Below are 12,742 nucleotides of genomic sequence, written 5' to 3' on the forward strand. Positions count from 1 at the left end.
AAAAAAAAAAAAAAAAAAAAAAAAAAAAGAAGAAGAAAAAAGAGTAACTAGAAGCCTGATCAGACCAGACTTGATCATGTCGATGCAAATGATTTAAAACAGTTCTTAGCACTTAGTTAAGTGTTTAAAAAAAAATTGTGTGTGTGTGTGTGTGTGTGTGTAATCAGCTCTGAATAACGAGTAGAGGGAGGTGTTGCATATTGATTGAAAGTTTGGTTAAAGAATGATAAAAATGCCAGGTGTGGCACTTCACGCCTGTAATCCCAGCATTTGGCAGAATGAGGTAGGAGGAATGCCGTAAATTCAAGTCCAGCCTGAGCTACACAATGAGATCTTGTCTCCCCAAAAAAAGATGAAAATGCCTAAAGGTTAGAAAAAACAAAAAATAAAAGTGGTATTTCTGTCAGGTGTGGTGGCACACATCTGTAATCTCAGCATTTGGGAGGCTGAGGCAGGAGGATCACCACAAGTTTGAGGCCAGCCTGGGCTACTTAGCCAGACCTTGTCTCCAAAGATAAAAACTAGCAAAACCCCTGATATTTCAACAAATGGCAGAAACATCACAAAGACCAAAATGCAGAAATTTAAGTATTAGAAATACAGAAGTAAGCTGGCTGTGAATAAGTGTGCCCATAGTGAACGGATGCATAGAATATTCACGAATGTATCAAAAGAATAATACAAGCTGAATGTTCATCGGATTGGTCATTGGGTACATTGCTTTTTTGGGGGGGTGCTGAGGACTGAACCAGTACTCACTCAGCACACACTTTACCACAGCCACGTAGACACCCAATTCATCCTCTCTGTGAACTGGCTCTCGGCAGCTTTGCCCCTGTGTTGTCAGCCAGGCCCAGCCTGACCCCCTTTCACACTAGTGGCCCGAGAGCCACAAGGGAAGTGAAGGGCTAAGGCTGGCTCTGTCCTGCTCGGCCTCGATGCGTCTTTGGGCTGATACGGAAGGGGCTGAGTGTGAGAGGGCTTCCTTAGAGAGGGGTCTCTGATCATCCTGTAGCTCTTCACTGCGGGCGGGAAGACTCTGGCCCCGTGGGCCTCCGGCGTCACCCACCTTGACTTGATGTAGTATACCAGCAGCACCGACACCAAACACATCACAAGTATCCCAGGAACAGATGTCGAGATGATTACTGTAAAAGAACAGAACTAAGCTGGAACCATGTGGGAATTCCGGGAGAGCCTTCCTGCCTGAGAATCAGTTCATTCTTGGCCTTCTCCGCCCTTGCTCACAGATTTAAACGCTCTCCCGCCAGCTTGCTGACATTACGGTTCTTCAGATCCCCGTGATTTGATCTATTCTGGTCTGGGCAAGACCACCTCCCTCTGCTGCCAACAAAGGTTTGAACTTCGCTGTCATTTCCTCCACACCCTGGTCCTGGGCCTTCTTGGGCTAACAGCCCGGGGGTAAGGAGCAGGGATGGGAGCAGGTCAGGAAAGACAGAGACGCCAGCAAGGTGGTGATGAGCAGGAGCAGGATGGCGCGGGACCAGCACTTCAGCAGGAGCTCCTGCCTCTGGGTCCCACGTAGAGGAAACGGACAGGGAAGTGCTCCCCCTAGAGTCCCTCTCTTCAGCCTCACTACTGTAGGGGCCGGGACATCCAGGGCCATTTTCCTTCCAAGTCCGTATTCCATTTCTGTTTTAATATGCAACTTTATGGTAGGGGAAGAGCGCTAAGGGGAAAGGAGGTGTTGTAAGAGGCATCACAGTTAAGAGGGTAAGAAACCAACAAGACCAATGGATATCTTGAAGTAAAAGAAATTGTTCAAAGTTATACAGAATGTGAGCTACTTTGTCAGAACTTTCGTTTTATGCAAAAATGTATAGTATTACTAGGGAATGAGCTGAGACAGAGATCAGCAAATGAAAATATATTCGTTTAAGATCATGATACACAGTGTATTTACCATGGTTATTCGCTAATAATTTCTGTTAGAAAAATCATTTCTTCTTGGAACGGCTTTTACATTTTCTTATTATCTACTTGTAAGGCAGGTGGCAGAACCACTGAGCTAAATCCTCGGCCCTATTGTCCACTTGTAATACATTAGAAAGAAATTTTTTAAAAAAGAAGAGGGTAAGGTAAAGACTACGGAAAGGGGAAACGTGTTTGAGTTCAAGGGAATGGTGTGGCGTCTGGGAGCACCTGTGGGACTGACTTCACCTGGGAGTCCTCAATCAGAGCGGGGAGGGGAGGTCTGCGCATGCAAGCAAGGAGACTTAGCTCAAGTGAGGCGGGGACAGAAATGTTCAACACACTCGCACGCTTGGGATTTTGCCTTACTGTTGGGGAATCTCCCTGGAAAAGCCACCAGCTTCTCTACTTGCAGGTGACAAGGGTGGATGCCTGGAGAAGTTGCGCAGTCACATAAGGTCATGGGCTGCCAAGGCTCTGGGGCCATGCCGGTGCTTCACACATCAGACAGACCTCCCGAGGCCTGACCTTTAAGTGCATCGTTAGTGTAAAACAGCGAATTCAGGGACGAGGGAGGCTCTTGGCCTCAGCGGCTAGGGACGTACATTGGTCCGGTTGTTCTCAAGGGCGGTTTGCAACATACAGCAAAAGCTTTAGAGAAGTCTGGGCCCTAGACGTTCTAATTCTATCAGAAAGTTACTCAGTCAAGTATTTCAGATAATTTTCAAGATGTTAAAATGAAAAAAAAAAATTTCAAGATGTTGATCTAAATTTCATCAGTAGAAAAGTAATTAAATAATGGGGTATACTTATACAATGGAACATTACTCATACTCATTGTATACTCATACAATGGAATCCACCAAAAACTGGAATTGCTATCCATACATTAAGGTGGAAAGGTGTCTAACGTACTCTGAGTGAAGAAAGCAAGTTGAGATAAAGGTGAATCCAAAATAATCTCCTAAATTGCCCCAGGTTTGTGTCAAACTTTTCATTCTTCTGTCTCAGCTCCCTGACTAGCTGGAATTACAGATGCGCCTCCAGGGGTAAGCAGTGTGCTAAAGGGTTAAATAACGGTGGGGTCGGAGATAGTCTTAATTGTTGTTTCAAAAACATTTGGTTTTTTCCTGTTTTTGTAATGACGCTATCATAAGAAACAAATTATGGAAATAACTCCTAAGTTGTAAGTAAATAAGCACAGAAAAGTTGCTACAAAACAAATTACAAAGCATGAGAAATTAGTGAAAGATTTTTGAGTTCTCAGACTTGACATAAATCATCATCATGACTTAAAAGAAAAGGAAACAAATTTTCAGCAGAGAGGTATCTTACTGTAAACGACGGCCCACACTAGCTCATGGCTTGGTGTCCACTTACTGTTTGTGGAGTGATTTATGGGAAAAGATAAGCTTCTAGAAACTGTACTTGTACTTTCACAGTGCTTCTTCCCGTTTCTATTTAAACAAGAAAAATTACCAGCTAAAACTCAGGAGGCAGGCGGGCTGCTGTACCACGGCTACAGCAAAGCAGCGGAATTCAGATCTGAAACTTTCTTTCATTTGGTAAAGAAATTGACACCAGAATCACCATGACAATGAATTAATAGATCACCTGGCAAATTCTCTAACCTTCTGGTAGAGGGTGTGGATTTGAAGGAAGATTTTTGGTGAGATGAGGAAGCCCGGAAGGGAGTAGAGCAGAAAAAGTTGATTATTGTGCTCAAAGGCAGAAGCTCCGGGTGCAGACTGGACGTAGGTGGGGAAGGCAGCTGAGGCCAGCAGTGTCAGTGTCTGGGGCGGAAGAAGCAGCGTCCTCTGCGAACCTGCAGGGGAGGGGAGTCGTTCCTGGGTCATCCAGGCAAACTCGGCCAGTCCTGTGGTCACTGACCTGCCTCAGAGGAGGCGTTCGGAAGGGAGAGTGCCATCAGTTCAATCCTCCCAGGCCCCGCGCTGCACTAGGCATACAGGAGGTGTTGAGGTCCAGGCTGGGTGCGGAATTTAGAGGCACAGCTGCCTTGCATGCACGAGGGCCTGGGGTCTACCCCCGGCTCTGAAAAAAATTGTTGGATTCAGACCACAACTCAGTTGTTTCAGTTTAACCCTTAAAAATCCACAGATTGAAGTAAATTTAAAATGGCACGTGATTTTTTCAAATGAGAAATGTGCATTTCATAGCATTTGAGGACCACCAGAGAAAAAGAAATTGACATTACATGAGCCAGTGAGTGATAGAACGACAGAAAAAGCTCCTGTCAAAGGCTGAACATACTGACCACAGCCAATGTATTTCAGAGAAGGAAGGGCAGAAGTGTAATAGTATTTTGTAAAATAAACTCCTTATTCCTATGCACCAAACGAGTAGGGCAGTGTAGGCGCTACTGCAGTTGGCACACTAGCCTGGCCTTTTTTTTCCCCCCAGTACTATGGATTGCACCCAGGGATTTCTACTGAGCTACATCTTTAGCCATTTTCTTTCTTTCTTTTGAGACAGGACCTTGCTAAATTGCCCAGACTTGGCTTAAATTTGCAATCCTCCTGCCTCAGTTTCCCAGAGTGCTGGGCTTACAGTCATGAACCACCACACCTGGCTTTTTTTTTTTTTTTTGTATCAGGCATCGAACTCAGAACCTTGAGCTTTTGAGGCGGGCACAGTGCCAGTGAACTAAATCCCTGGCCCATCCTGGCTAGTTTTATATTTAAGCAGTTCAAAGAAAGGAAACTTTGCACATGAAAGATTTAAAGTATTTTTTTTTAAATCTGTATTTCCACAATTGCTTATGCACAGGTAACGTGTATGTGTTCAGGTAATGTTTACTATATTTCATTTTAGAAATTGAGTGCAAATTTTTGATATTTCAATCCAGTGAAAGTCATGAACCAGAAAAAGATTATAATTTAGTTAGTATAGATTGCAGGTTATTTGTTTGTTTTTTTGTTTGTTTGTTTTGTTTTGTTTTTGGTACTGAGGATCGAACTTGGGTCCTTGTGCTTGAGAGGCAGGTGGCAGAATCACTGAGCTAAATCCCTGGCCCTAGATTACAGGTTATAATCAAATAGTTGCTTCATGATCTATATAGAAAATTTTTCCTGTAGAACTCTTGTCCTACAGATGCATTTGTACTTCTAGGTTTTCAATTCATCAGTTTGTAATATAACCAAAGAACATAAGCAATCACATATCCAAAGAGGACACTGACAAAACAGAGGCAGATCCACACAATGAAATATACTCCAGCTGTCAAAAGAACAAGGTGGTTTGGTGCACTGGTGTGGAAGGGTCTTCAAGGTAGGTCATTAAGTGCAAACCAAGTGCAAAATGGCGAAAATAAAACAGCCCTCTGTACTTCCTTTTAATTGCCTCTCTGGAATGTCACACAGAAATGTATTTCTATCTCACCCCGGCTTTTTCTTCCCCAGGGCCTCCCACATGCTAAGCAGGTGCTTTACCACTGAGCTACACCTCCTCTTCTCTTTGCTTCTTGATTTCCATCCTTTCTCTTGTTCTCTTCTTTGAGCGCACCCCTTCTCATTGCAGCCTATTCTTTCATTCTCACAACTTTCTGTTTCCTCTGCCCATATTTTCTCTCTTTGACTCTTAATGTGTGTCTTGTTTTTTTCATTGTTGTTGTTTTTGAAGAAGCCTTTTGTACTGAGAGATCTGGGTAGTCATCCTGCAAAGTGTATGCTGCCCAGCCTGGGAGAGGTCCGTGCAGCTTTCAGCAGAAGGATGGCGCCGTCTCGGTGGCGGCAGCAGGCACAGTGGTTTGGTAAAATGCCCTAGGCAGAAGTCGAGCCTGGTGGAGAAGCCCTGTGAGCAGCTGAACCAGGAGACCCTTTGTGTGGGCACCAACTCTCTAGTTTCAACACTAGTAGCTTGGCAGAAGCTACCGGTACTAAGACAGTCATGTCAAATGGATTCCATCAGTATAATACATCCCTTATTATGAGGCAGCGACTTCTGAGAGGGAGGCCGTCAGTGATGTGCTGGGGGGGCTCAGCACACGGGTCTGTGCTCACCCAGATCCTAATAGACACACCAGGCAAGTGGAAGTACTTACCAGTAGCATATCTGGAGCTGTCTGGAAGGGCACCTGTAGAGGAGAAAGGACAGCTCAGTCAGGGCTGGGCTCCTAAAGGCACTAGCTTCTCAGAAGTCAGAGAACCAATGGACAACTTGGATCTCATCTCAGAACCTAAGGCAACGTACAGCTAACATAACCAAGCTGGTCTTAGCAGAGAAGGAGCTGCGTGACTCACTGAGGCACTAGGCTGCACCTAACAACTGGACACGCCTTAGAGAAGGGTCAGAGAGACTGCGAGGGCTTCTCCCATGACTCCCCACGCACAAACACAGAGGGAGTGCAGCTGGGATTCGAGGCTCTTCCCTGGCACAGGTTCTGCCAAGCAGGTTAGAAAGGTGAGCCATGTCCCATCTGGGAGGGGTTTCATTTCGAGATGCCCCTGCTACGGCACAGTGGGACACAGAGCACACCAGGCTAAGGGGCTGCGGCAGATGAGAGTGAGCAGAGCATCTTGGTCAATCCTGAGTTCGGGCTGAACAGTATTAAGCTCTTCAGACGTTTTGTACCAGATCGGAACCCAAGTCTCAGAAGCAGCAAGTGGGGAACTGGCCTATCTGCGTGCAAAGCTTGGGCTAACCTGGTGTCTCGTGGGAAGTAGAGGGCGTGTGCTCCAAGGTCACTGATGTTGTCTGAGATGGGGTTTGGGAAGGCTCGTGGCTGCCTATGCCCGTGGTGCCTACAGAAGGTGGTTTAGATGACATCATCCAGGGGCCTGGTACAGTGGCTGTCTCTGTGGCCAGTGTGGTATCTGACTTGGGAGATAAAGCTGCTGGCTCTGTAGAAAATGCCAACACAGGGAGAACATAAATATTTAGACTAGTGTCTTCTCAGTTCCAACAGAGGGTAAAAGCACAGGGCCTCTCTCCAGTGAGTCCACCCTGACCGGCCCTCTCCCACAAACTGTCCTTGAGTGGGTGACACATTCATCCGCCTGGGCCTCGAACATGTGAAAACTCTTACAGAATACAGCTATTTGTCACGGTACACGTGATGAAAAGATCTCACAAATTTGAGTGGATTCTGCTATTTCTTGCAGAAGGCAAGTGAAATGCAGAAGACCTGGCTCCAAAACACAAATGGAGCTGTGTTTACCAAAGGCAGCGAGATGCTAACTGCTTTGGATGGCACAACACTGTTGAAAAAAGACGAAGCCTATGATTCAGGCAGCCTGCACTCCCTGCAGTGCATCTGAGGGAAACATCCACATTTAGCTCTAATCTTATGAGAGGAGGCTGCTGGGCATTTATGTTCCTCCTTGCCTCTGACGGGCAGATGGCCACCCCAAGCCGTAAGGTCTGGCTATCTTTGCACAATTCCCTTTCCATGGAAAAATGGACCTTCCGCTGCAACAAACATGGAACTTGGGAAATATGGCCCTGGAACAAAGCCCTGGGAGAGGCTTTACATGGCCCGTGCGTCCTGAGTCCCCATGCTCTCTCAGCCACGTGTTTTGAGAAGCCCTTGTACCCTTCACCTGCCAGCAGTTAGAATCCCTTAAGCATTCATATCCAAGTGCCATTGGCCGGGCCACCCTGTGTCACATCTGAGGTTCTGACAGCACAATTTTGTCTCAGCAATGGACAAACCACTAAGTGTTTGAGTCACAGGGGCTAGAGCTTGGAGAAGCTACTGGACATTCTCATCTTGTGAGTGACCCTGATGTGACTCAGATCAAAAGGGTTTTGGAATCACTCCAGACTTCAGCCAGGACCTCAGCCCATTCTATTTGCAAGCAAGTCACTTGCCAGAAGAAAGACTGTTCTCATTTTATTCATTTCTTTTTTTGAGATAGGGTCTCAGTATTTGCCCGAAGCCGGTGTCAAACTCAGAAGCCTCTTTTCAGCCTCTCCATCCTCCCTCAGTTCAGGTCGCCTAAGAACCACCTGGGAAGATCCACCCTGATTCCCAGGTCACCCCCCAGACCAACTGGAGTTTCTCAGTGATGTCACCAGTGGCCGAGGGCCAGTGCTCTGCGAGTGTTACCGAGCAGGGCCAACTGTGCAGACGATGGCCACACCTGCGGGGAAGGGCGAGGACAAATGTCAGGAGAAAGCCACAAACCAGATGATGTGGCAGTGAAAAAAAAAGCAAAAGAGCCAAGAGTTAAATGCAAAATAAGGGTGTCATAGGATGCAGGTCATATAATCTCAAGATATTTAGCACCCAAGATTTCAAACTTTTTAACATCAAAAAAGTTCTGAGGAAAGCCAGGGCTTTAGCTCAGTGGTGCCACCACCTGCCTCGCAAATGCAAGGACCCAAATTCAATCCCAGTACAAAAAAAAAAAAAAAAAAAGTGCTGAGGAAATTGGAGTAGGATATTACCTAAAACTCAGCTGACATACACATCCGTGGTTTTATGCGATGCTTCTATGGTAAAACATCGTTGCTATTTTGCGGATATTGGGACCTGGAAGAGACAACTCTCTATGGGTCCCTCACATTGCTACACATCTTGCAAACGGAGGGCCGAACAGCCCTCTGGACTGTCTTCCCAAGGATGAACACATAGTAAGCACCTTAGAAGACAGACGCCACCTCCTCCTGCAGCACAGCAGACATGTTTTCTGCTAACTGTAAAACATTCAGGTTCCCCGAGTCCAGGCTTCCTCCCTGAGGATGCAGTCTGCCGCACGTGCAGGCATCTATGAAGGACTGTTTATGTTACCGCGGTGGGCCTGGGAGGCAAGGGACTGATGTGAATATGCTGACGCTCCCACTGCTGGGTGCTGTGTACGAAGACCTTTGTCTCCCCTCCGCCTGTGTCCAAACCTACGGCACTATGGCAGGCTAATGAGCAAGTTAAGTCAAATCTCAGACGCTCCTCGGTTCTTGACAAGGATAAGTTTCTACAATTAAATATGGTCCGACATATTAATAGTGGATTCTGAACCACTACTAATTATGCACATATGAAATCAAAACAACTCTGGCTTTAAAAAACATTCAGCCCCTGTGAGTTCTTATCCTTGATTTCAATTTAAAAATGTGCTCTAGGGCTGGGCATTTAGCTCAGTGGCTCTGCCACCTGCCTTGCAAGCACAAGGACCCGAGTTCAATCCCCAGTACCAGAAAGAAAAAAAAAAAAAAGATTAAAAATGTGTTCTATTGCCCAAGTTTGTAGAAGAACACAAGCAGTGGCCCATGAATCTGTGGGACTGGCAGGGGTGGGGGCACCTGGAGATAGCAGTCCTTGAAGTTTCCAACATTCCTACCTTTTCCAGAAAGGGAGGGGCTCTCTGGCTCTGGGGTCACCCTGGCAGTCACTACTGTGGAGGGTGGCATTGGCTTTTGGTGAGTCAGGGAGGGATCTCCTAGAGAAAGGATAACCACATGGCATTTATGAAACTGAAGGTGGAGCCTGGGGTAGCTTCAGAACTCGATTAAGTTAAACAAATCATATGTAAATTTACAATGGTGTTATCTGGCTTCCTCGGACAGGATAGAAAGACAGGAAATAAACAATTAGTGTTTCCCAATCCAAAAGCACAAGCAGACTGCAAATGACTTTTATAGCACTTTTAAAAAGACTGCACAGGTTAAACATCCCATTTTTAAATTTTGGGCTGGAAATAACATGCTATCCACTCAGTTTAATAGTCCAAATTTTTCATGGGAAAATAAGTTATTCCTTACTAGATTCCATTTGTTTAGCGGGGGGAAAAAGTACAAGAGATGGGGGGAAGTGAAGGCAGATGTTAGTCATAAAATGTTTGAGGGGTGGAACCTTTGGACCAGATGAAATCTAGAGATTCCTCCCGACCATGGACTCTAAAATTCTGATTATAGGTTCCTTCTTTCCTCCTTACTCCTAGCCCTGTTCAGCTCTTCTCCAGTCTGGATTCATTCACCCAAAGGATGTAGAGCTTTGAGGAAACAGCTTTCTCAACAGTGGAAAAGCCCTGATTTTCCACTTCTGGTTCCAAGTCAGTGCTTGTCCCTGACCTCACTGGGCTTTTCCCTTCAACTGCTTTCAAGGCCATCACAGGCTGCATTCCCAGCCCTATGACTCCTGAAACAAGAGGAAAGAATCCCTTCTTGTCTTCCTTCTGACATCTCGTCTATGTGACTCTCGTTCTGGAAGCAGGTGGGAAGGGGGTACTCAAACACCACAAATTCCGTAAGTAAATCTGGCTCCTCCAGAAGTTCCCAGCACAGGGAGATTGTTATAGGATGGTTGCTTCCCATCGCGTCCCAGAGAGGAGCTAGGCAGCTTCACAAACGTTCTCTAAGAATGTATCCAGTTGCAACTGGATAAGCACTGAGTAGCAATAAATGCTTGGTAAATCAGAACACGTGGAAGACGACTGGTTAACTCTTTTTCTCTGGGAAGGAAGAGGGGAGCAGAACAGGGATTAGTAGTCCCCGAAATTGCAGTACGTAGTTTCTATCCACAGTGTCTGTCTTCTTTCAGGACGATTATCCGGTTGTGGATGGCTGAAAAAACAAACTGATTCTCAACCATCCTCATTTTGCTCCTGAGCCTCTCTACACACAAGTGACGAAGCCAAGGGAACCTAGCCCCCTGGGTTGAGCACAGAAATTGCACAGGAACAGCGGTTATGCCCTGCAGTCTACCTCCTCCTGACAGGGCCAAAAAGCTCCTTGGAGCCAAGTGTGCTCATGAGCACATGCCCTTGTCTGCAGTCAACTCTTGCTATCATCATTTCAAAATGATGGTAATAATAGTTAATATTTACCAGGGCCCACAAAATTCTACAACACAGTGTTGACATCAGATTCAACTTCTAGATGACCGACAAGAGTTCCAGAGGTTGTGAACTTGTTGAGCAGGCTTGAATGTGGGAAGTGGCAGAGCGAGAATGTGAACCTGGAGTTGTGTGACCACGGGGCCTGCATATTTCCACCTCCTGGGGTGTTGTTGGTGGCCCGGTGACATGTTTCACTTCAGACCTCAGCACTGATTTCTCGGTCACAAGATGGGATCGTCCAGTTCCCACACTGCAGCTCTGCTCTGTTCTGCCTTGGCAGAAGTCTGGGGGATGATGCTACTTACTGATGCACTTAAGATTGGGAGTCGTCCAGTGGGTCATGTTTGTGGCCTTGTTAAACACACACTCGGTCAAGCTGGATGTACCAGCTTTCCGCTTGAAACCGGAGTTACAAACATAGCGTTCCCTGGAGTGCAAATGGTAACTCTTGACCTGAATGTCAGCATGTTCAACAGACGCGGGGGTAGGACACGTGGCACCTGCAAAAGGGTGAGAGAGAGGAAAGGAGAAAAGACATGGGCCTGTTGAGAGGGCTTCCCTAGGGAACCAGTGGTCACCCATAAATAACTTTATTGCCAGGACCCAGCTTGTCCCCAGAGCCCCTTAGGATGAGACAGGTGATCAGGAAGGACACCCGCCACAGGTGCAGAAGCTTCCAGAAGCTCGCCTTAAATGTCAGCCGCCCAGCTAGCTAGAGACGGAGGAGTCTCAGCCAACCTCTTCCCAATCTCTCCGTCTCAAGCCCACACACACTCTCTCCATACTGGGTCGAAGCCTTGACTGCACCTGGGGCTGTCACATCGCTCACAATGCTGATCCACACCGGCCGCCTCCAGATCCGGCTCCCTGCGAGTCGTTCCCACTTTGTGACACAAGCCTCCGACCCATTTCCACAGAGCAGTGCAGTCTTCAGAAATGCAGATTCAGTAACTTCCATCTTCCTGGCTGCCTCCCTACTGCTCTTAGAATGAAATCTGAAATACTTAACACACGTTTAAGGCTCTGCCAGACCCGGCCATGCTGGTCTCTCACTGTCTTCCCCGGGCTACGCTGGCCTCTTGTTCCCTGTCCACTCTCTCCCCGCTCACAACAGCGCCACACTCTTGGCTGGTTACGCCCCACCGCTCTTCTAGCTGACAGCTGTCTCCTCTCCTCCGGACAGTCTTTCTTCACCTACCCAGTAAACCTGGTCTCACAGTTCTGTGTTCTTTCCCTCTGCAGCCTCTTTCACAGTTTACGGTAGGACATCAAGAGGGTGTGACTAACAGATGCCAAACCATCTGCCTTCTGAACTATGACGGGTAGGTTCCATTCAGCATGATATTCCTGAGACCCACAACAGCCTGACAGAACTGTTAGAAGGATGGATAGATAAACTCTCTTATTCCCCGACCTTCTAACCTAGTGAGTTCAACTGCTTTATTGCTACACATATGGCTAAATCATCTGATTGCTGTCACATTTTCAGAAGAAACTAGAAGCACAGTGAAGTGACCCTGACTGGTCTATTTTGGTAATAGCTAGAACTGGACTCAGACTCCAAAACTACAGCTAAAAATCCTGTCAGTGACGTAGTAGCTCTGCTCTACGGAAATGAAACTTTGCTATTTCCTACCTAAGGGCCTTGGGCTGGGGTATAGCTCAGTGGTGGGAATTGTAGCTTGTACAAAGGCCTGGGCTTCCTCCCCTAAATCCCTCCCCAAAGAAAGCATTAAAAATGTCTAAGCCTGAGGAGAGTGATGTATTGGCCATTTCCATTTAGAGGGTGGGGCAGTGTCATATTTGTCATTGACTTTTTATTGTACTTTCTTCCCCCTTTCTCCCTGCCTCTCTGAGTCTTTGGGTTGTAAATTTTTTTGCCTGAATCTCTTCCAAAATATTTCTTGCTTACTACATAAGCCTCAACTTCAGTTCTGCCAAACAATTTTAATTTCAAATGTCTATTTTCTGAATCTCCTGAACCTTTCTTGGGTAGTTTTTTTTTTTTTTTTTTT

The 12,742-nt window shown here is 46.4% G+C and overlaps 1 protein-coding gene across 7 annotated transcripts in view; it reads right to left on the reverse strand.

Moving 5' to 3' along the window:
- Il15ra (interleukin 15 receptor subunit alpha) overlaps positions 1-12,736 on the reverse strand; it is a 15,268-nt gene extending 2,532 nt beyond the window's left edge. Inside the window, exons 1-7 of one of the 7 annotated variants that reach the window (XM_010621409.1) lie at positions 11,535-12,736; positions 11,033-11,227; positions 9,231-9,329; positions 6,594-6,791; positions 5,993-6,025; positions 3,547-3,757; positions 1,070-1,148 (exon numbers count right to left, since the gene is read on the reverse strand). In XM_010621409.1, coding sequence (XP_010619711.1) covers positions 1,070-1,148; positions 3,547-3,757; positions 5,993-6,025; positions 6,594-6,791; positions 9,231-9,329; positions 11,033-11,227; positions 11,535-11,685 — 966 coding nt within the window. In that variant the 5' untranslated portion in view covers positions 11,686-12,736. Of the gene's footprint in view, positions 1-538; positions 1,149-3,546; positions 3,758-5,992; positions 6,026-6,593; positions 6,792-9,230; positions 9,330-11,032; positions 11,228-11,534 lie in introns of those variants that run through there. The other 6 variants (XM_010621408.2, XM_010621412.1, XM_010621413.1 and 3 more) reach the window with 6 other exon arrangements.
- Positions 12,737-12,742: the final 6 nt, after the last annotated feature.

This window comes from Fukomys damarensis, unplaced genomic scaffold (assembly GCF_012274545.1).
Source record: "Fukomys damarensis isolate Sample0158 unplaced genomic scaffold, DMR_v1.0_HiC HiC_scaffold_10, whole genome shotgun sequence".
Classification (NCBI taxonomy): Eukaryota; Metazoa; Chordata; class Mammalia; order Rodentia; family Bathyergidae; genus Fukomys; species Fukomys damarensis.